We start from the raw sequence: 21,601 nt of genomic DNA, 5'->3' as shown, positions 1-21,601 counted from the left end.
ATAGTATATAATTGTCTCTTCTCATCTATGCATGCATTTGAATATTTATGCACCAAAACAGAATAAATTACCTCTCCTCAACCCTCAACACTCAATCCTTAGTTTAATTGTAATAGTTCCTAGCGTGTGAGTGTGGCTTACGATTTGTGCAGCATCCCATCTTCTTTTTGTTCAACTAATCCTTGCAAAACTAATTTTAATAATTAAAAGGCGTGGGGAAACCAATGTGCTTTAGTTTGTGAGACTGCTTTACTCAAATGGAATTCCATCACTAACATGCAATATTAATTTTGTGTGTGGTTTCCCAACGTCATGTTTTTTTATATAGGATTAAGGCAGAAACAGAACTATTTTTGTGCTTTTTTTAATAAAAATAATGAAATCGTACATATGCAAGCTGGAATGGATGGTAGAGTTTGTTCTATGTGCACTAAACTAGCACTGCGTGTAATAATAATATGAGACAAGATAAATATATGTAATTACATAGTAGAATTACATATAGTAGAATTACATAACAATATGAACTCTGGAATATAGACCAAACATATGTCTATCCTAAGAATTGTTCTTGAAGCAAAATTAACTTAAAAGGACTAGAGAATAAGCTAAAAAATATAGAGTGCATCTACTTAGCACACCTCTAATTAAGCAACACAAGATTACTCAAGTAACCAGATAAATTTGAATTGATGAAACTTTATCTTCCAAATGAGAAAAAATATAGAGTACTCAAATAGGTTCAAAATCCAATACAAAATGTCAAAAAAATCCTTTTTTACTTGGAAAAAGATACTCCCTCCGTTCCATAGTAATGGAGGCATTTTTTTTCAGCACGAAGATTAAAAAAAATTGTGTTAGGTGAGTTAAGTAAAGGGAGAATAAAGTGGAAAATGAAAAAGGTAGAGAGATGAAGAGAGAAAGAAGTAAGAGAGACTAAAGTAGGTGTGAAAAAATGTGTTGACTTTTACTAAAAATGGAAATGACTCTATTACTATGGAACGTAGCAAAATGGCAAAATGACTCTATTACTATGGAACGGAGGAAGTAGAATGCTACAAGTCTAAAAAAAAATGCTAAAAATCCACGACTTTGGTATGTCACCCGGGCAAGGTGGTAGTTTATTACCAAACTACTTGACCAAGTCCATCCAGCGGTTAAGTCACTCGATCGGATGAATTTGGTGCTTAAGTCACCAGATGGGGTCAAAGGTTGATCTCATAGACCCTCTCGTTGCTACTACACCCACCGGGTCGCCTCCTCGGACGTCCAGAGACTCCCACCCGGTCGGGTGGTCTCTGACCATGACTCCACCTGGCCGGGTGGAGCCCTATGACCCATGCGCTGTTTCGCGATCTATTCTTCCATGTGTCACTTCAAGTAGCATCTTCTAGGTTTCGTCCTCCTTCCATCCTTGATTCCTTAATATGGATCAATCGTAGGATAAAAGTGCTTAAGGCCTCATTTGGTTTACTACCTATGGATTGAGTCCGGGGTCCAACCAATTTTTTCAGTGGCTCCACTTTCTGAGGGTAGACATCTAGGTTCACATCATTAACACATGTCCCCAGATTTTTCAAACGTTAATCTCAGCATTACAATATAATTATTTTCTTTTAAGGTCAAATGGAAAAACAGAAGTCAATTATCTCCGCATACACAAAATCCACTTCCATCTACTAGACCTAAAGGGCCTCGATAGACCATTCTTCCATCATCCCAAACCAACAATTTTGAAGAGATCGGGTGCAGGAACCCGTACACCCGCATGCTACACCGGGTTGGATACGAGCACTGGAATTTCTAAAAAATCAGCTACAGGCAGGAATGGACATAGAAAATTGTTTTGGCAAGGTTATATATCATGGATTTTGTTTTCAATTTTTTTTTTTTACAATTAATTTTGTATAACTTTTTGTAATAATAAGAGCTTTTATACAATAATTTGCACAAAATATTTAAAAACTTGGTGATATTATATAAATAATAAAATATTTTTAAAATTCGTGAGGGGGCTATAAGCACCTCGTTTTTTATGTGTTTCTACTAGTGGGTGCGGGTACCCGGATGTATCCATTTCGACATACCTATTTGTACTCATATCATATGGGTCATAATTATAGTAGTGATGCAAATAAATAGCCTCGAGTCATGAATGAATTAATGTTGCCGGCAGCAATTGAAATGCTTGTGCATGGCCAAAACATTTATAATAAGTGTGCACATTGCATAGACTGACATTGTCAGTTAATGCTTCCCACATCTCATTAATTGAGGTTAGGTGATTAATGATTAATTGCACTAACTAACACAGTTAGCTTAGAAGTTAGAACCATCTTTTGTCCGTCCGTTAATGCTTACACACCTCATTAAACATGCTTTAGAACTCAAAACAGAACAAAGAGTAGAAAACCTGAAAAGATTGAAATCCTCATCTGGGTGGATCCAATAAAATAAACAAATTTGAAGAGAATCAAAATTAATTGGAATCAATCAAGATATACAAGAGAGAAAAAAGTGGAATGAATAGAAACCTAAATGAATGCAATCTAGGGATTTATCACCTGCACCGCCGCCGCTTTGCTAAGCTTAACAAACGGAGCATCATCGACTTCTTTCTCTTGACTTCTCCGCTTCCTGCTTCCTCACGAATTTATCCTCTGCATCCTTTAAGAACTTGAACGTCGGAGGCGGCGAGGATCGCAATCTGTTGAGCTCCGCCTCGCCGCTCCACAAATTGGAAGCCCTAAACGCCGGCGACGGGATAGGGCTGCCGATGCCGAAGCTCAAGCGGTTGCTGATTCTCGATTTCCCATCCTCCGATTCCAAATCCTCCCTGCTCTCCTCTTTGATCGTGAACAGGAATCGCGGCGGTCCGCACAGGTTGTGCAATCTCATCAACTCCGATTCCACCCCTTCCTCGCCGTAACCCTTCGCCTTCACCCCCGCTTCCACGTCTTCCTGTTCGAACTGGCTTCTGATCGAATTCGTCAGCTCTCTGCTGCTGCCGGAATCTGAATTCTTCCAACACAGAGGAAACGAGAATTTCTCCAGATTTTCGATTTTGGCGCTGCGTGAACACACTGTTCTCTTCTTCCGCCATAGCAGATGACAAAACTTTGCAACAAGCCCCATTAGAACGACACCAAAAACCAAACTCAGCGCAATGCCTAATCCACCGAAAGATCCCATTCAATTACAATTGCAGTGATCTTTGAATATGTGTAGAGAATTTGGAGGGATTCAAAGGTAGGGTTGAAAAAGCAGAGAATCTGGTAGACACTTTCTACCCAGCATTTGAGAGAGAGGGAGAGGGAGGGTAAATAATAAAATATGGTTCCCACATTCTAAGGAATTGATTAAGGTAAATTTGGAAATATAGTGTGGGAAGGCAAATTGCCTTAATAAGATGGGATTGAAGAAGGTAAGTTTATTATAGAAAAGTTGTTTGAGAAAGAAAAGGAATTTTGCGCAGAAAGCTAGACTGGCAAAGTGGAAGGGGCGGTGTGTGTCTCTCTCCATTCACATGGCTTGCCAAAACAAATCTAAGCGCGTCATCTCTATTTTATATTCTTATTAACCAAATAAATAAACAACAACAATTTGCAATTACAATAAAATCTTTACTCATTAAGATAAATATTTAGTCTCTGAAAACATAAGTAATAGTAGTAATTTTTATCTATAGGATTTGGAAGGTACAATTTTGTAGTGAAGAGTAGAGAAGAAAGGCATAGAAAGCTTAAGGGTGTCTCCAACGGCGTCCTTCCCACTCGCCCGTCGGTGACGTCCGACCGGATGGGCGCCATAGTGGGCGGGAAGGGCGCCCACGCCCGTCCCGAGTGCCCCTGCGAAGGCCTCGCCCCTCCCGTCGACGGGCGACCGGACGGCGCCATTGTGGCGAAGGTCGCCCGTCCCGGTCGGACGTCCGACATTTTAATTTTAATTTTTTTAATAAATAATAAACTCTATAAATAGGGCTCCCCCAACTTCATTTCATTCACACCACTTGTGTTGACAAGTTTCTCTCTCTCTACAAATTTCATTTCTACTACAATGGAGTACAATAGAAACTCCCCCACCACGAGCGGAGGGAACACACCCTCGATTCCCATCGGCGCGGAGGGAAATTTTGCGGGGATGAATCCCCGGATGGCGGGGATGGGCGGTATGCCGGTGATGACTCCCCAAATGTTCTACAATATGTACACTTGGATGAGTCAAATGGGTCAGATGATGCCAGGGGCAGCGGGTATGCCGACAAATATGTCGGGGATGGGTGGGACTGCGGGGATGGGCGGTATGCCGCCAAATATGGCGGGGGTGGGAGGGATGGTGCCCGGGGCAGTGGGGATGGGCGGTACGCCGCCAAATATGTCGGTGAGTGGATCGATGCAGCACAGGAGCCCGAGGACGCCTGGGGAATCTGTCTATCGGCCATATATAGATTTGTTGGCCGATGACTCCCCTTCTTCTGTTCCGGAGACTCAGTACGCCGGCATCGAGACTTTCTCTTTTGAGGATCTGGGGCTATCGCCGATCCGTGAGACTCCCCAGGAGGCGGGGCCTGCAAGGGGCAGGAGAAAAAGCAAGGCCACGGCCAGGAGCGGGGGTAGGGGCAAGGGCAAAGTCCCGAGCTCTTCCTCACACACGGGGATGGGAGGGGAGGAGGGTGTGGATGAGACTGAGCGGAGGACGATCTGGACCGTGTGGAAAAATGTCGCGCTTGCGAAGGCATGGATCGGTATTGTAGAGGATCCCTACACCGGAGCGAACTAGTATGTTGACCGAATGTGGCATCGCATCAGTGCTGCCTACTGCGCCAACAAACCGCCTGGGGCGAAGCCTCGCATCCCCGAGCAATGCCGGAAACAGTGGCTCCGGTTGAGGCCTAAGCTCAGTCGTTTTGCCGCAATCTACCAAAACAACATGCGCATGGTAAGCAGCGGCATGTCTGAGGATGATGTGCGGAGACGATCCTTAGCCCAATACCCCAACAAAGACTTGGGGATCAAAGAGTTTGACCAGTGGGAGGCCTTTCTCGTGGTCAAGGATTCGCAAAAGTTTGCGATTGGTGTCGAATCGGGCTGGAAGCGGACGAAGATCAACTCTTCCGGTGAGTACAGCAGCAGTCTTTGGTTCGCACGAGCTCCCCGAAGCCGAGGAAGTGGCCCCGCTACCACGAACAGACACTCGCCATCGTCGTCGCCCGATGGGGCAACGAGGCTGCGCAGCGGATGGCGAGGGGAAGCGGCAGCGGCAGCGGGTCCTACGAGGTCGAATCGGAGGTCCCAGGAGGAGAAGAGGACGACAGCCTCGCCCGCGCGCAGCAAACGAAGACCACGATGCGAGATCACTTTGAAGTGGTATAACACGCACGATCCAGTCTTGAGAAGGCTGTGCAAGGAGATGGTCAACCGATGTCGGCGCGATTTAGGGATGCCACCCATTGATGATGATGGCGTCGAGATCGGGGGCGGGGACGTCGGAGGTGGCAGCGGCACGGGCGACGGGGACGAGGACGAGGACGAGGAGTGAAAGCCGAGGGGATTATGTAATTTTATTTCTAAACTATGTTTTTTTTTAAAATTATGTAATTTTTTTTAATTATGTAATTTTGTTTTTTAATGTAATTTTCGTATTTCCCGTTCGTATTCGTGTCGAATTTTATTTCCGTAAATTTAAATTTTAATTGTGAATTAATTTAATTGTGGGAAGGGCGAGTGGGAGGGGCGAGTGGGAAGGGCTAGTGATGTGGCAGTGGAATGGGAGGGGCTAGTGCTGACGTGGCATGGGAAGGGCGAGTGGGAGGGGCGCCGCCGGAGACACTCTAAGAATACATTATGCTCACAAGAAGGTAAAGGGCTTAATGCTTAAGTGGCCCAAACCTTGCTAGTAGCTCCATAATAAAATAAATACTCCCTCAATCTCTCGTTAATTATTTACTTTCATTTTTTATCATAAAATGGTAAGTAGACTTTATATTTGACCAACTATTCTACTCACATATTATTATAATAGTGGCACCCATATTTCACTATTTTTTTTCAACTTTCTTTTATATTTCTTAAAATGCGGCGCGAAACCAAAGTGGACAATTATTGGGAAAAATGGAGCATTAAATTAATTCAAAATTTCAACAATATAATAATTAATTTTTTTTTTTATAATTGAAAATCAAAATTTATAAGAATCTCCTGTCTTCCTTTAATTAGAAAATAAAACAAATCCTTAGATTCAAGGCAAAATAAAAAAGACTAAGATTTATAGCTAATTTTATTTTTCATAGATTCGTTATAATATTGTTAAATCTTACTACCAAATTGGTTACCTATTTTAAAGAAACTGAATCTGAAGTTTATGAATTAGCTAATAAATAGAGCATACCTAATATTGGGCCACCTTAGAAAGTGCACTGGACCCAAGAAAATCGGAAGCCCATAGAGTAATGCACCTTCATCATGGGCTCGACTCAATTCTGAAATCACTTTAAGAAGATGGGTTGATTTTTCTCATCGATCAGTGACAGATTTAATCATGTAGACATTTTCATAGGATTACAGATCATGATCTACCCCCTCCGAAAAAACAATCTTAGGCATGTGATTAATGACTATTCCATTTTTATGCTTTACTGTTTACAGATCATAGGATTATCAGATGATTATATTTATTTTAATAATAGTACTAGTATATAACATGATAAAATTTTTGCAGTGGATTATATTATTCGAGTAATATGTAAATTGTTAAGTCAAATGTGCATAGTGTGTTAATTTTTTTATATTCCTACAAATTTGGTGCAGTGTTTGTTTTCATATACCTTAACCATTTAAATACCTCCTTAAATCACATTTTAAGTAAATTCAAAGTCTAAAATATTGTGTTTGTCTTTCTCTAATTTCTCTCGTCTCAAATATTCACAGTAAAAATATACAAGTAATTACTCTTTTGAAGTATACTTCTAAACCTTAGACGTATTATTTTGGATAAATATGTAGAGTGTATTGGTGAATAGTACTACCATGTATTAACTATTCAACGATTGTTAATCTCTTCTATATATCTTTTGTTTAATAAATTGAACGCTATCTTAAAAAATAATTATTTTTATAATACTTACTTATCACATATAATAGGACGGGAATACGCCAGAATAATATTTGACCATTTAAAGATTATTAGACGCCAAAATAAAGTATATTTCGATTTATACGGTGAGATTTTAAAAAAAATAAGTGTGTGAGTAGTTGATTTCAATTTCGATTACTGATAATGTTCGTTAAATTCTGGGTGGACATTGTCGAACTCAGAATCTCAGATCTTCAAAATTATTTCTGTGGAATTACAAGCTGAAGGTAATCGTTTGCAATTTTATGTTGTAGCCCTTTTTCCTCTTGGAAATCGTTTCCCCTTCTCGGATAACCCTTCATTTTCCCTGCCCCGTTTGTTTTGCCCTATTCTTTATGCTCATCTGGGAGTCACAGATTCGATCCAATTGATCAAATCCATCAGTACCTTTTTGGAATTTGAGTGCAGAGATTGGATGTGCTCTTTGTAAAAATTAGTGTTGCGGTGATTATGTAGGGGTTCCTTGCTGTGGAACTTCTCCAAAAAGGTGCGGTTTTTTTGTGCTTTTGATTTATTGATTGTATAGAGCTTCCTGACAGTGGAGCTTTTGTATAAAGGTGCGGTCTTTACCCTCTTGACTTGATTTTGGTGGGTGTAAATTGAATTTATTGAGTGTCTGGATATAAAACCTTAATTTGCTGAGCGTAGGAGGGAGGGCAAGGGTAGGAAATGGGGGAAGATTTCTTGACTAGCTTAAGCATTGAGAATTATCCCCCTTCAACATTCTTGTCTATGGATTCAATAGCTACCTGTCACGATGAGTCGGAACGCGACATGAATAGGCAGGTTATTCTTTCCGGGCCACCGGATATTAATCTACCATTGTCTGTGGAGCCAAGCCCTCCTCCGCAGTCGTGGAACCATGACACATTTGATATGCTTGAGGTGGGGTTGGGACACCAAGTTAATGAATCGGATAAGCTGATTGATTTGCCTAAGATTGGGAGGAAGTGTGCCGGCAAGAGATTGGATAGTGTGTGGGGTGCTTGGTTCTTCTTTAGGTTCTATTTCAAGCCTGTTTTGAAAGAGAAGTCCAAGTGCAATGTGGTTTGGGACAACAATGGTGTTTCGGGTTTTGATAAATCTGATCTTGAACTGGATGTATTCCTGGTGCAACATGATATGGAGAATATGTATATGTGGGTTTTTAAGGAGAGGCCCGAAAATGCACTAGGTAAGATGCAGTTAAGAAGCTACATGAATGGCCACTCGCGCCAGGGCCAGCGCCCATTCCCATTTTGTGCTGATAAGGGTTTTGTGCGGTCTCACAAAATGCAGCGGAAGCACTACAGGGGGCTCTCGAATCCCCAGTGTTTGCACGGGATAGAGCTGGTTCCATCGCCCAATCTCATGGGCCTCGATGATGAGGAACAGAAGAAATGGGTGGAGCTAACTGGTAGAGATCTAAACTTTTGCATCCCGCCTGAGGCAAAAGAGTTTAGTTCGTGGAGGACCCTTCCAAATACGGATTTTGAGCTTGAAAGACCATTTTCTCAACTGAAGAACACTGCACAATCACACCCGCCTGCGAAGAAGCTGCTTAACGGGTCGGGTTTGAACTTATCAACTCAACCGTCTAACCATGTTAATGGGAACGGGATTGATCTCTCGTCTTCTTGCAACAAGAAAAGGAAAGAAATCTTCACAAATGGGAATGATGAAGACTGCTGCTTGCCTAATGATCTCAATGGGGATCGACATCAAGATGTAGAGTTTCATCCCGTGGAGCCTCCATGGTTGAATGAGTTTACCGGGGTGGTGAGAAACGTATATGGCCCTGTTACAGCAGCCAAGACTATTTATGAGGACGAGGAAGGATATCTGATTCTAGTTACTCTGCCTTTCACTGATCCTGAAAGGGTGAAAGTGCACTGGTGGAACAATCTCACACACGGTGTGGTGAAGATCTCATCAGTGAGCACAGCATGTATGCCTTTCATCCAAAGGAACGACCGGACATTCAAACTCACTGACCCTGCCCCGGAGCACTGTCCACCGGGAGAGTTCAGACGAGAGATCCCTCTGCCTACACGGATCCCTGATGATGCTAAGCTTGAAGCGTACTTTGACAATAGTGGAACAGTTCTTGAGATCAAAGTGCCTAAACATCGCGTGGGACCAGAGGAACATGAGGTTCTCGTCTGCCTTCGCCCGCCTAATGAATTTGTGTTGTCTTGAAGGTATATTAGTAGATGACACCAACTCGTTAGCATACTGATTGAGTAGGTTTTAATAAGCAGTGGAAGTAGTAATATGCATATTTATATTGATTTTTCAACTTAGCTCTACAATGTAGGGGTTCTCTTAAAAATACCATATTGCAGTATTGGATACGCGCATGGTGTGATTCGCGTGGAGTGCGTATGAGATACGCCACCCGACGAATCCTGAAAAAACGGATCACGTATAGGGTGAGTCCACCTCACTAATCCGGTTCGTTTTGGATGCGTTTTGGGTTTCTTTTTTCCTTTGTTTTCTTGTATTTATGGTCATTTGGGATGGTTTTAACAATTTTACCTTCTGGGATCCTTTTGTAATTTTTTTTTATACAGTATCCTAAACTACTCATGTTATTTGACTCAATTGAAATTTTATTTTAACTATTCTAATTCAAATTTGAAATACAATATTTTGTGTATGGATTTTATGTATAATAGTATATAATAAAATTTCACTTATTTTTATAAATCCTTATTCGTTATTGAGGCTGTGTATGAAATTTGAATCTTGTGCTTTCAAGTTCATTATACTTGGAAATAATTGATGATATTGATTGTAAATTGATGGTCTTGTATCCTTTGTTTATCAAGTGGAGTGCATTAGGATTAGAGTTCCTTGTTATTTAAAACACTTTTGCCTGTTAGTAATACTTAATACGGCTAAACTAGTGTTATTTTTTTAAGAAACTTATAAGAAAATTTGTTACTATTTTTCTGGCTATATGTATTCTTTATTCTCTTCTATATAAATAAGATTTAAATTAGCAGCCTTCATGATCTCATTATTATTTAGATCGGCCATTACAAAAATAGAGAAAAAGAAAACAGATTATCCATTATATTTTAAATGATTGGTTTTACATCAGGAGCAACCAAGCTAATTAATACTCCATTCAGCAAGTGAAAGCATCAACATTAGTCAAAATGAGCTAAAAATGAAATTAAATGTATATTACTAATTTGAGACATTTAACAAAGTTGATCTTAAACTTTGCGTGTAGTCCCTAAAAATGTCATAAACTTTAACAATATCAACAGAATTTTTAACTGTTGTTGACCATGTACAGAAACGACCTTTAATATTTTTGGTCGATGAAATTCTAAATTACAGAAACAATGTTAAGCAAAAACATCACGACTACTTTAATTACCATTCTCCGTGTCTCTCTTACTTTACCATACCATTATTCTCTTATCTCATATTTTACCAAATTTGTCTTAATTCCAGTGTCATACCCATTGCCTAAATTTTTATTGGACGGAGGGAGCGATAAGATAATACTCCATTTGTCCTGTAAAAATATGCATTTTTGATTGAGTGCATGTTTTAATGCACAATTAGTAAAATGAGAGAGATAGAAAGAAAAAGTCATTAGAATATTGTTAGTGGAGAATAGGTCATACCTTAATAGAGAGAAAAAAGTTTCTAATATTAAAAAATGCATATTTTTATGGAACATACTAAAATGGAAAGAGTATATACTCACAGTGAGACGAAGAGAGTACCATTTAGATTAAATTAGTTTAAGCTCAATAGATCAAAAACTAAAATAATATTTGTATAATTTGTCATTATGTTGTCCATATCCTTATTTAATTTGTTTAATCTCGACGATTTCTCGAGTGGTCGCATCACTATTAAAGCAAAAGAGGTGATTACAAAAAAGGTAGGTGCAGGTGCCCACGTCGGGTATAGGTGTACCCGCACGAGGGGTCAAGTGCGATGGGTATTTTTCCTCCTAAATCTGGTATTGATACTCAGTTTTTGGGTGCGGATACCCGTTTCAATATCCCACTATTTACGGTGATGAATAAACCTGTTGAACATTTAAATATAGCTACTACAGTAATGGGTCGATACGAGCTGGAACTAATAATCACGGGTTAATTATTTTCTAATATAGGTATCAAACAAGAGATTGGATTTAATAGGATAGGACCATATTGTTGGATTGCAAAGCCGACATGGGATGTATTTGTAACCCAACACTTATATATGTTAGAACCGATTAGGAGGGCCTTTATAATCACATTTGAATTAGGGACTAGGCAAATAGTCTAAATTTATAATACTACTGTAATAATTGTCTTTTACAAGTTCTAACACAATTTTTTGGTTTCCAAAGTGACCTGGTCGAACAGAATTAGTCGAACTTCGTCAAAGGCGGTTTGGCACACCCGCAGTCAAATCAAAAAAGAAAATTGAAGGCATTTTAATTTAAGACTAGGCGCATACTCTAAATTTTTATAATCATACCTGAGTTGTCTGGTGTTTGTTAAGGTTTTGTTGTCAGATCACTCTTAACAAATTCTTCATATGGAGAAACACCTATGAGTTATGACAATGTCTAGCAAGTATAGTTCATTACTTGATTTAAATAAATTGAATGTCGGCACGCCTGCTAATAATTATATACTCCACACATAATTTGTCAGTAAAATTAACTGTTTTTTTAACTGCGCAAACCGACAAAAGGCGTTAATTAGGGGCATCGACAATTGAGGTAGTAGGGAATATAGGGATAGACTTGCTCTCTTATTCCAGAAAGAGAGTAGGTTACTAGGTTCATTCCACTAATATGTTAGAAATTGGCATCTGGTGAATTGCCTGTCCCTTTAATCACATTCACAATCATATACAAGTACAAATATAAGATGGTGAAAATTCAAACTCCAACCAACTTGTTACCTATTTAAATTTGAGCACTACATATAGATGTCCAGAAAATAAACATATTCCCCACCTCCACTCCATGCAAAACCACTCCATTCAATGATGGCCTTGATTGACTTCAACTCCAGATTATGATGAGGGTGAAGAAGTCAACTCACAATGAGAACAAAAAAAACCACAGATTTCTCCCACCAACAATTCTCATTATTCTCTCTACTTTGCTTTTATATCTCACTTCATAATTTCTACACCTCCTTCATTTCCCGCACTGCAAGCTTAAGATGAAAACACTACACACTTTATTTCCTTTTCTCCTTCTATCTATCCTACTGCTTGCATTTCAACACCACTATGCTAATTCCGCCACATTTCAAGAAACAACAAAAGGTAAGCTTGATTTTCACACCATCCAAAGCAAACCAGTGATTCCAGTTCTAACAAGAGCTACTACCTATCATATATATGCTGTAGGGAATTTAAAGATCGCAACTGCTGCATTTGACACAGAGGGTAAGAGTCAGGAAGACAAGGTAAGCACATTAGAAGAATCATTTTCCTCAACTCCGATACCTGTTTGATATGTTAACAGCGATGAAAGTGTGCTCATTTCTGTGAACAGACAAACAGAAAGGAGGCATATGAGCAGAAGGTCCGAAAGACACCATCCGGACCCAGCCCAGTTGGAAATAACCGTCCACCATCAAAGGCCTGAAGAAATGCACAACTCTTGTATGTAGGCCAAGTATTTCCTTTTAGCTATTCGGGGGTTACCAATAATTTTTTCGATCTTATGACCATAGTAATTTGTAATATGATTCAAGTTCTCGGATGATTCAGTTCAGCTTATTTCAGTTTGTGGCCAACTACTATATAAAGCCAATCATAACTATGATCAGAAACTTCACTCAATCACCTAGAGTTGGTGGACACTTATTATTTGGTCTTACTTCCAAGATAATAATGCTGCTAACGAGGCAGGAACTCTCAGAATGGAGTTCATCGATTAACATAGTTAGTCTCGTGAAGCAAGCTCAAAAGTTTAATGAGTTACCAAGGAAGGTCTTGCAGTTTTCGGCTCAAAAGCACGTGAGCTTATATGTTTATTGTTACAACTTAGGATCCTATTCAAGCTCTACTTGTTTGTTGCTTCAAGCTTTGTATCACTGATAAGTGGATTACACTTGAAACAATCAAGCTCAAACTCAATTTTATGCTCAAAAATTGAAGCTAGGCTCATTGAGCTTGAAAATGAGTCAACTAACGAATGAGCTCATGGACATAAAAATCTGAGGTGAGTCAAGTTCAAGTTTAAGCTGAGATTCAGCCCAGAACTGCATAGAAAGCTACACGGTGGTTTTCGAATTTTCGGTGTAGTTGGTTTAAAGAATAGAGGTATTATAGTCACTTTCCATTTGACATAGCTGGTGCATCTTTCAACAACCAAATTGATGTTTCTCCGAGTGTAAAACTCCTTCAGAAGCTATCAAGATGCTTAAATGTTGGATTCAAAATTTAAGGGGAGACAGAGTTATTAGCTTCTTTAGTGAAGTTTTGTCACTGTAAGTTCTATATGTTTCTTAGGGTTAATTTTTAAAGTTTGACCAATTTAGCAGAAAACTTCAAAATCATAAATACCTCCCTCCCCCCAATACGGAATAACACACTTGTGATTTATTTTTCAGATAGAATATGATAATAAAACCATTAGACTTTGCAAGTTACCCTCGTTTCAATTTTAAAACAACACATCAGTATCACTTTATAAATTCCAGAAATCTTGTACTACCATATTCAAGAGTTCCTGAGGTTTACTAAATATATTTACTTTATAGGATGCTGAGAGCTTATAAGCTGTGCCTATATACAGGGAACCTTTAGGAGCTTATAACTTCCAAAATAAGCCAGCATATCAAAAAGTTCATTGGAAATGTTGTACGCAATATATAGGCTTAATCATACTCCCTCCGTCACACCATCATCGAGGCGCTTCATTTCTGCACTCGTTTTGGAAAAATGATAATAAAATAGTTAAAATAGATCAAATGTAAAGTAAGAAATAACATGATGTAGATAAGATTCTTCTCTACAATATTCTCTCTCTCACTTTTCATTATATCCACTTTAACTATTTTATACTCTCTCCGTCCCAAGGTAGTTGGACCATTTTTTTTGTGCACCGGATTTAAGAAATTGATGTGTTAAGGTTAAAGTGGAGAAAGTAAAGTAAGAGTGGAAATAAAATAAGAGAGATGAAGAGAAGGTGAATTATGAGAGAAAATAAAGTTTTTGCCAAAAAAAAAAGAAATGACTCGACTACCTTGGGATAACCCAAAAAAGAATATAACTCAATTATCTTGGGACGGAGGGAATACTATTTTTCCAAAACGAGTGCAAAAATGAAGCATCTCGCTTATGGTGGGATGGGGGGAGTATTATGTTAAGTTACCAAAAATTTTTTGGAAAGAGAACATGTGAGTCTCAAGTATGTTGGGAAGAAAACATGTGAGTCCCAAGTATGTTGGGAAGAGAATAACATTTACAATGTAGAATTTCAATGAGTATAGTTCCTAGGTATATTTATATCTAGAGTCCTATAAATACCTATATAGAATTTATCTCAATGCACAATTCAAATTAATCAAATTGTAGTCTTCAAGAGTTCTTCAGTTTTATTTTCCACATTTTACTTTTCAACAAAATTATTGTATTCATATTAGCATAAGTTTTGTCGTTCTAGTTATATTCAAATTCCAAAAAGTGTAGTTGCAGAATCTATTTTTTATTAAGCTCCAAAATAATCCTATAATTCCTATCACCTTATAGAACATTTAAGATTATTCTATAAGCTTATATGCATTTACAGAATAAGAATAGCAAGCAAAAAATCCCAGCGGTGCCTGAGAGGGAATGAAGGATAACACTGTAGAATTCTGGCTTTTAACATTATGATCTTGAGTCAGAGAAGTTGTACAAATCTACTATCTTAGATTCTTAGGCCACATTGTCAGAAGTATAATCTTCCTAGGAAAAACAATGTCACGGTTCTCTTCTAGTCAGATAAGGAAATGAAATACTTTTCATGATTCTGTAACCCCAACTTCTGATATACACTTCTACACTTGACAGGCTGAATGACCAGTTCAAATTGCAAGGTATAACCAATCTCAACCTAAAAAAATCTGATGTTGATGATATCGTGAACCTTAAAACTATTTGCAGGAAAGAAAATGGCCACTATATATTAATTTGATATTTCAACAAATATACAACGTTCATTGTAACTACAAAATTTCATAGGAGTCATACCGCACGCTTCCGTTTTGATCGCTTACTTCTCTTAGGCCCTGAAGGAACTGTTTTTGCATTACTAGACGAATATGCCTCTTCAAGAACTTCCTTATCCTGATATAGAAACCAAGAGGTACTCTAACTTAATTCATCTTACAAAAGATAGCATGGATAGATGGATAAGTCATGACATGATGTTATCTCAAATGGTATATATAACCCCTAGTCCCTACTGTAAAACCTAATAGCTTTGCTAAAATATAAACACATTTTTCCTATTAAAAGGAAATATAAATGTATACAACTTGGTCTGAAAGAGTGATGTTTGAAAACTAAAGGTTTTACTTCAATATGTAAAAATGATAATTTGAAGTGAATATCTACATTAAGAAATGGAAAGTTATTGATGGACATTCCAAACAAGAACTATGAAGTTATTATCACACGCGTGGTGCATTTTTTAAAAAAGTTCTTTATCATTCTCTTCAAATAAAAAATTGTTAGGCACGGATTATATCAGGTGCATATTCAAGAATAATTTTCAAGAAAGTCATCCCCAACTACTGAAACTGGCAAGCATGGAATGATGATCAAAATTAAAGAACTAGTAGAAGGTGAATGTTTTGTTAACACTCTCTGACCAAAAAGATGCTAGAAGGGGGAACAAAGAGTGTTAGGATAAATCCCCCTCCAGAGCAACTTTTAGTTGTTTGGGTAACATAAGAGCAGAGCACAGATTTCCTTTCCAAGTGAAAAGTAAAGTTATGGAACACATTTTGACACTACAAGACAACTCAAAAGAAATTTAGGCCCTTCTTAAGGTGATGGAATGGAATGAAGATACGAATGAAATGACAATTATTTTGCAGTTCCTTTGCATTTTCATTCTGTTCCCTCCTTCATTCTATTGTATTAAAAATGAATAGAATGGAAATAGGAATCACATTCCATTCCATCATACCAAGAAGGGCCTTGGGAGTTTATCTCATGTGAATAATGAGCTAAAATGTACCTTTGGTTCAGTATCATTGTTTGAGTCATCTTCAGACTCAGGATCAGCTGGGTCCGAAACCTGGACAGCATCTGCGGGCAGAGCACTAAGTTTTTGTTTCTTCTCTTCCTCTTTAAGCTGCTTGAATCTGTTTCAGGAATAATTCTAGTTATGGTCTGAAGGGCATTGAAAAGGATAGCAATAGAAATTATTGAATCAAAAACCCACCTTTCGCCCGTTCGTTCTGGCTGAGAACCTGACCGTTTTGCACGTCCTGCACTAATTATCCCACTGGCATTTTCAGCAACAACAGGCTTTGCACCTCCCAATTTCCGTAGCCAAACTTGCTGTGCTGTGCTAAGCACATTATTCGTGAACCTAAATCATAAAACAACTTAAGTGGTTAGCTTTAAGTTTAACAGTAACATAGATTGTCACATAAATGCCATACATACAGTATCCATATGAATCATTCAGGTTTATGGCTGTCGGATAAAACCACGACTGCAGTTTTTGACGAACCAAACTTAGAGCATAATCCTTGGCTTGCTGATAAATATTACAGAATACTTTATAGTAACCTAAAGTATTGTGTATTGCCAATTTCGTCACTCATTCTACAATTTATCAAGCATACAATATTGATAGAATTCTGTGGATGTATTAAGATTTTTTATTGCCTCGGATGCTTATAAGTTAAGGATAGATCTTAGTATGCATTATCAAATGCATGACAGTCAAACTTGTAACGCTAGGTATACACTTGAGAAGATATGCATCCCGTGAAATATAACTAAAAGATAATGAAAATTACCAGTATATTGACAATCCAGATGGAACTGACAATGAAAAGTAGCCAATCATGAGGGGCAAAAACTTTAATACAAGAAGTGTGTTCTTTTGACTTGGATCATCTGTCTACCAGAAGAGGATTAAGGTATCAGTGCAATGTTGCAAGAGAAATGATTCAGGTATAGGAGAAAGAGAGAGAAGAGAACTATATGGAAACCTACTTGTGGAGGCTTCATTATTTCCATCGAGACATACTGTGATACAACAAGAAGAACAGGTAAAACAAGGTAAGCTGCAGTGTCATGCCAACCAAGTGGTGGATGTCCATCCTGCAAAATGTAATGGAGAATGCATGTTAACCATTTATTTGAATACACCATGATAACCGATATTCCACTGGTAGAAAAAAATTTCAGGAAAAATAAACAATGCTAGTGAGACCAACTAAACCTCCATCCTATCATATGGGTTTAAGCTAGGACATGTATTGCTATCATGTTTGATGGAGATACATGCATTCAAGTATAGCACTAACTTTTGCAATTTTTATCCAAGTCCTTTTATTGCTAAATTTCAATTACCACAAATGGGAACAGCCAGGAAATTCCTGCTCCGCTTTGTCGAGCAGCTATTGTTGTGGGCCCTCCCAAAGAGGGAATCCAAAAGAACCCTTCAGTCAGCAATCCCTGTGTAGCATTAAAGTGCAAGAGGAATAAGAGAACAGTTAACAGACCAAGCGATGTTAAATATGCCATCCTATCAACCAGCTTCTTGTTACCTCATTTGCCACATTTGAAAGAGCTTGATATAAACCTATCCATACTGGTATTGTAGCCAAGGTTGGGAAACATCCTGGTGATAATCATTTCACAAGGGAAAAACAACAATCTGTTAGAACAACACTGAGTAGCAAAAATCATAAAAGCAATAATGAGATTCACAACTAAAATGGAGCAGTTTTTGGTCAACACTTAGTGAAAAGTTGGAATGGTAAAGAGTTGTGGATAATAAACAATTAACATTTTAATAAACTTGTTTGTAACACAAACGAAATACTTCATTCACCAAGAGTCTGGGTGGAACATCAATAGTACAAAAAAGATGCCTGTGACTCCAAAGTACATTATCATCTAGGATTGCGGAAATTTACGGCATGACTAGAAATGACAAGATAATTTAGGTTCATTAAATAAAAGGACTAAAACGCCTTCAGCAAAAATTATATTTCCAAACAACCTCAATGACCACATCAGTTAAGGGTAAAACAGTCATTTTTCTACTGGATTTGATAAAACTAAATAAATTGATTGACTTGGAGACATTAAGAATGCCCATGAGTGGTCAGAAGAGATACTATTTGTACCCAAAATGCTATAGAGGTGTGTGTATCTGTCAATTATACAGCATCTAGAATGCCCATGAGTGGTCAGAAGAGATACTATTTGTACCCAAAATGCTATAGAGGTGTGTGTATCTGTCAATTATGCAGCATCAAGCTAATATAAAAAATTAAATAAATTGATTGACTTGGAGACATTAAGAATGCCCATGAGTGGTCAGAAGAGATACTATTTGTACCCAAAATGCTATAGAGGTGTGTGTATCTGTCAATTATGCAGCATCAAGCAATATAAAAAATTATAATAGAAGGAAAATCAAACTGACTCATTAAAAACTATACCTGCTAGAGGATTGACCCCTGCCTGTTTGTATAGACGAGAAGTTTCGAGTTGTATTCTTTCCTGAAAATTTCACTACATTAGATTTTAGTTCACCAAGGCAAGGTGGCAGGTGGCAGGTGGCAAGAATCCATAGTAATTTTTTTTTTGTTTCAATGACTCAAAATATAAGCATAAGAGACCAGACTACAAAGCAAGATTGCTTACAGTTCTAAGTCAATCTCAAGTTCTCAACCACAGCCAACACCATAGCAATGGTGAGGTGAATAATGTTGTGTTGATCATGTTATAGGATTGATTAAAGCAGTTATACCTTTTCATGAGATGGCCTCTCAGCAGATTCAGATACATCTATTTTTTTATCTACAGATCGCATGACTATTAATTTAAAGTGTTCCAACCACCATGACAAAATGTACAGATATGCTGAGAACCGAAAGTTGAATGCATGGTAACAGGAAGAGAGTAAATCCATCCATCAGCAATGTTCAAGACAATTCTATATATGCACTAATTCCAATATGTTCCGCGAGGGTAACTGAGCAAAAATACACTTTATTACTAATGGACTAACATAGAAGTCCGTTGATGATATTTCATGTGAAAGGATTTTTCAAGCATATGAATTACATGAAGCCTCAAATCCCACCAAATACTACTAAATTGTGTCTCACCATCATGCCAGTTAAGACTTAGATTGTAAATGAACTCAAAGAACAATTATAAGTTGACACACATATATTACAATTTACAAAAAAACAACATGAGTTGTATGGGAAAAACAGTTAAAGATGCTCGCCTGATTTCCACCATATCTTTGTTGGATTGATTTGATCTTTGGCTGAAGATTCTGCATTGCTAGTGTAGACTCAACCTTACATAGAAAGAAATGCACATTACTCCACAGATACCATCTAGCTAGTAAGAGACATTTATCAAAAGGAAATAATATGAATAAGGATAAAATGGGAACAGGTGATAATTATACAAAAAAAGGAAATTCAGCCTTGATAAAGAAAGAAATACGAGCAGGCAAGGCAAATATTAGTGGTACACAGAACATGTCTCATATTTCAAATAGTTGCTGAAGCAACATATAACCTGTTGCTTGGTCAAAGGGAGTGTGGCGACTTTAACAAAAACGGTGAGCAATATTATGGCAAATCCATATGCGTATGGCACATGAACAGTTGTAAGTCCATCCTTCAGAATCTGCCATGATAAAAGCCAGTCGTTAGTCAAAAATGCTAGCGCATTTATCACGAATCTTTGATAATAATCTTAAACTACCAGAATCCTACTGACTTTGTTCGAATGATAATCAATGTTTATGATTACCAAACCTGGGATAATTCCTTGCAGGACATCTTATTCCTAATTTACTCACTTTATGCATGTCTAAAATCATTTTTATCTGTAAAACTGATTTATTTAAAGGTCATCATCCTTTATTCATAAAAAGATTTCACGTCACTAAATAAATAATGAGGACCTACAAGTATGATCTCAGGATGCATACAAGAACTGGAATCAGAACAGCACCAATTAGAAACGAAAAAGAAGTTTTAGTGTAACTAGCTGCCCACACTATCAAAATAATTGTATCTGCTAATAACGTACAAATGTGAAGAAATTATTGAATTTCTTCCGTAATTCCTTCCGAAGCTGCCAGCTTATTAATGCGAGTTCCTCTTCATAGTCCATATCAAGTTAAAGATGGCATCATGTGGATGTGGAAATTGGTTGTTAAACTCTAGCCAGGAAATGACCTCATGTGACATGAAAAAACCCAGTCTAATAAATACCAAAATGCCCCCTTTATATAAATAGTGCAAAGAATAAGAAAAGAGAATGACCTTCTTGAAGCCAGTGAAAGGTCTCAATTAATTTTCCCTCTTCTGTTCAGGATTTGCACCCTAATAGAGTTGTACTAAAACAGCCATTTTCATTATCTTAGGAGACGACAAAAAGGCCCCAATTATGTTCAGGGTGGGTTTATAACTACCTATTCTGCAGTATTATAGACTTCAGTTCTTTCTCAACCTTTTCCTACTGTATTTTTTTCATAACATTAATTAGATTTAAGTATACTTGAGCTTCCAGTAGAAGGCAGTTGCTTATGTTGATATTAGAAAGCAATTCGTGCAAAAGAAATTTTATCGAGATGACCTCTTTAAGTATTGTACTCCATGAAGTATTGAAAGGAAACTACACATAAATCAAATCTAAATTCCGCGTACTCACTTAACAGACTCGACCCAGACGACTTGTAAACGATCATTTACCTTGAGCACAACTTCCATGGCGTCCGAGATAAATCCGAACCATCCTCCGTTCTTCTGGACGGCAGCAGTAGCCGAGTCCGTCGGGGCAACGGCAGCATCAGCAATTGTGTAGAGCAAGCTCTCAGCTCTCTGAACAATCGCAGCGAAGTGAACAGCGTGGTCGATTGGCGGCAGCTGGTGGAGGCTGAAGTTCACTCCGGTGCTGATGCGCCTGGTTCCATGGCGGGAAATAGAGGGAAGCCGAGTTCCGAAGAAAGACGGGGAAGAAATCAGGATCCTCGCCATGGGGAATTGGAAGAGGAAAAAGGAAACTAATTTTTGTGGATAGCTGAGTTCATGAACGTATGTTTGGAGTGTTATCCGTTAATGCTACCTCTAATTTCCTACGCCGAGGGCGTTTTGGTCTTTCCACACCCTTGGATATTCATTCAACTTTTATTCAACTTGAATACATAAAATATCATGAAAAACCACAATTGAAAATCTCAATTATGTGAAGATTCTTCCAAATAATATCTAGTAACATAGTAGTTAATACATAA

The 21,601-nt window shown here is 38.0% G+C and overlaps 4 protein-coding genes across 6 annotated transcripts; 2 read left to right on the top strand and 2 right to left on the bottom strand.

The window, feature by feature from the left end:
* Window positions 1-2,403: 2,403 nt before the first annotated feature.
* Window positions 2,404-3,505, bottom strand: LOC125190454. Its single transcript, XM_048087769.1, has one exon. The coding sequence runs from the start codon at window positions 3,190-3,192 to the stop codon at window positions 2,605-2,607; it is 588 nt and encodes a 195-aa protein (XP_047943726.1). The 5' UTR covers window positions 3,193-3,505; the 3' UTR covers window positions 2,404-2,604.
* Window positions 3,506-4,056: 551 nt separating this feature from the next.
* On the top strand, window positions 4,057-4,779 carry LOC125189694 (single-stranded DNA-binding protein homolog sam-10-like). Its single transcript, XM_048086945.1, has one exon. The coding sequence runs from the start codon at window positions 4,057-4,059 to the stop codon at window positions 4,777-4,779; it is 723 nt and encodes a 240-aa protein (XP_047942902.1).
* A 2,438-nt stretch (window positions 4,780-7,217) lies between these two features.
* Window positions 7,218-9,734, top strand: LOC125190235. Of its 3 annotated transcripts, none has more exons than XM_048087481.1 (2): window positions 7,218-7,358; window positions 7,540-9,734. In XM_048087481.1, the coding sequence occupies exon 2, from the start codon at window positions 7,801-7,803 to the stop codon at window positions 9,307-9,309; it is 1,509 nt and encodes a 502-aa protein (XP_047943438.1). In that variant the 5' UTR covers window positions 7,218-7,358; window positions 7,540-7,800; the 3' UTR covers window positions 9,310-9,734. The 3 variants fall into 3 exon arrangements, with proteins under 3 accessions (XP_047943438.1, XP_047943440.1, XP_047943439.1); XM_048087483.1 differs by having other exon boundaries at window positions 7,234-9,311; window positions 9,456-9,734; XM_048087482.1 differs by having other exon boundaries at window positions 7,234-9,311; window positions 9,428-9,734.
* A 5,502-nt stretch (window positions 9,735-15,236) lies between these two features.
* Window positions 15,237-21,403, bottom strand: LOC125190781 (inner membrane protein PPF-1, chloroplastic). The gene is made up of 11 exons (XM_048088182.1): window positions 21,060-21,403; window positions 19,876-19,986; window positions 19,574-19,648; window positions 18,777-18,837; window positions 17,874-17,947; window positions 17,677-17,781; window positions 17,317-17,424; window positions 17,118-17,221; window positions 16,532-16,681; window positions 16,325-16,451; window positions 15,237-15,426 (listed from the first exon to the last, which is right to left on the bottom strand). The coding sequence occupies exons 1-11, from the start codon at window positions 21,342-21,344 to the stop codon at window positions 15,325-15,327; spliced, it is 1,302 nt and encodes a 433-aa protein (XP_047944139.1). The 5' UTR covers window positions 21,345-21,403; the 3' UTR covers window positions 15,237-15,324.
* Window positions 21,404-21,601: the final 198 nt, after the last annotated feature.

This window comes from Salvia hispanica, chromosome 5 (assembly GCF_023119035.1).
Source record: "Salvia hispanica cultivar TCC Black 2014 chromosome 5, UniMelb_Shisp_WGS_1.0, whole genome shotgun sequence".
Lineage (NCBI taxonomy): Eukaryota > Viridiplantae > Streptophyta > Magnoliopsida > Lamiales > Lamiaceae > Salvia > Salvia hispanica.
Note: the sequence above shows the minus strand (reverse complement) of the source record. Positions and strands in the feature narration are given on the sequence as shown.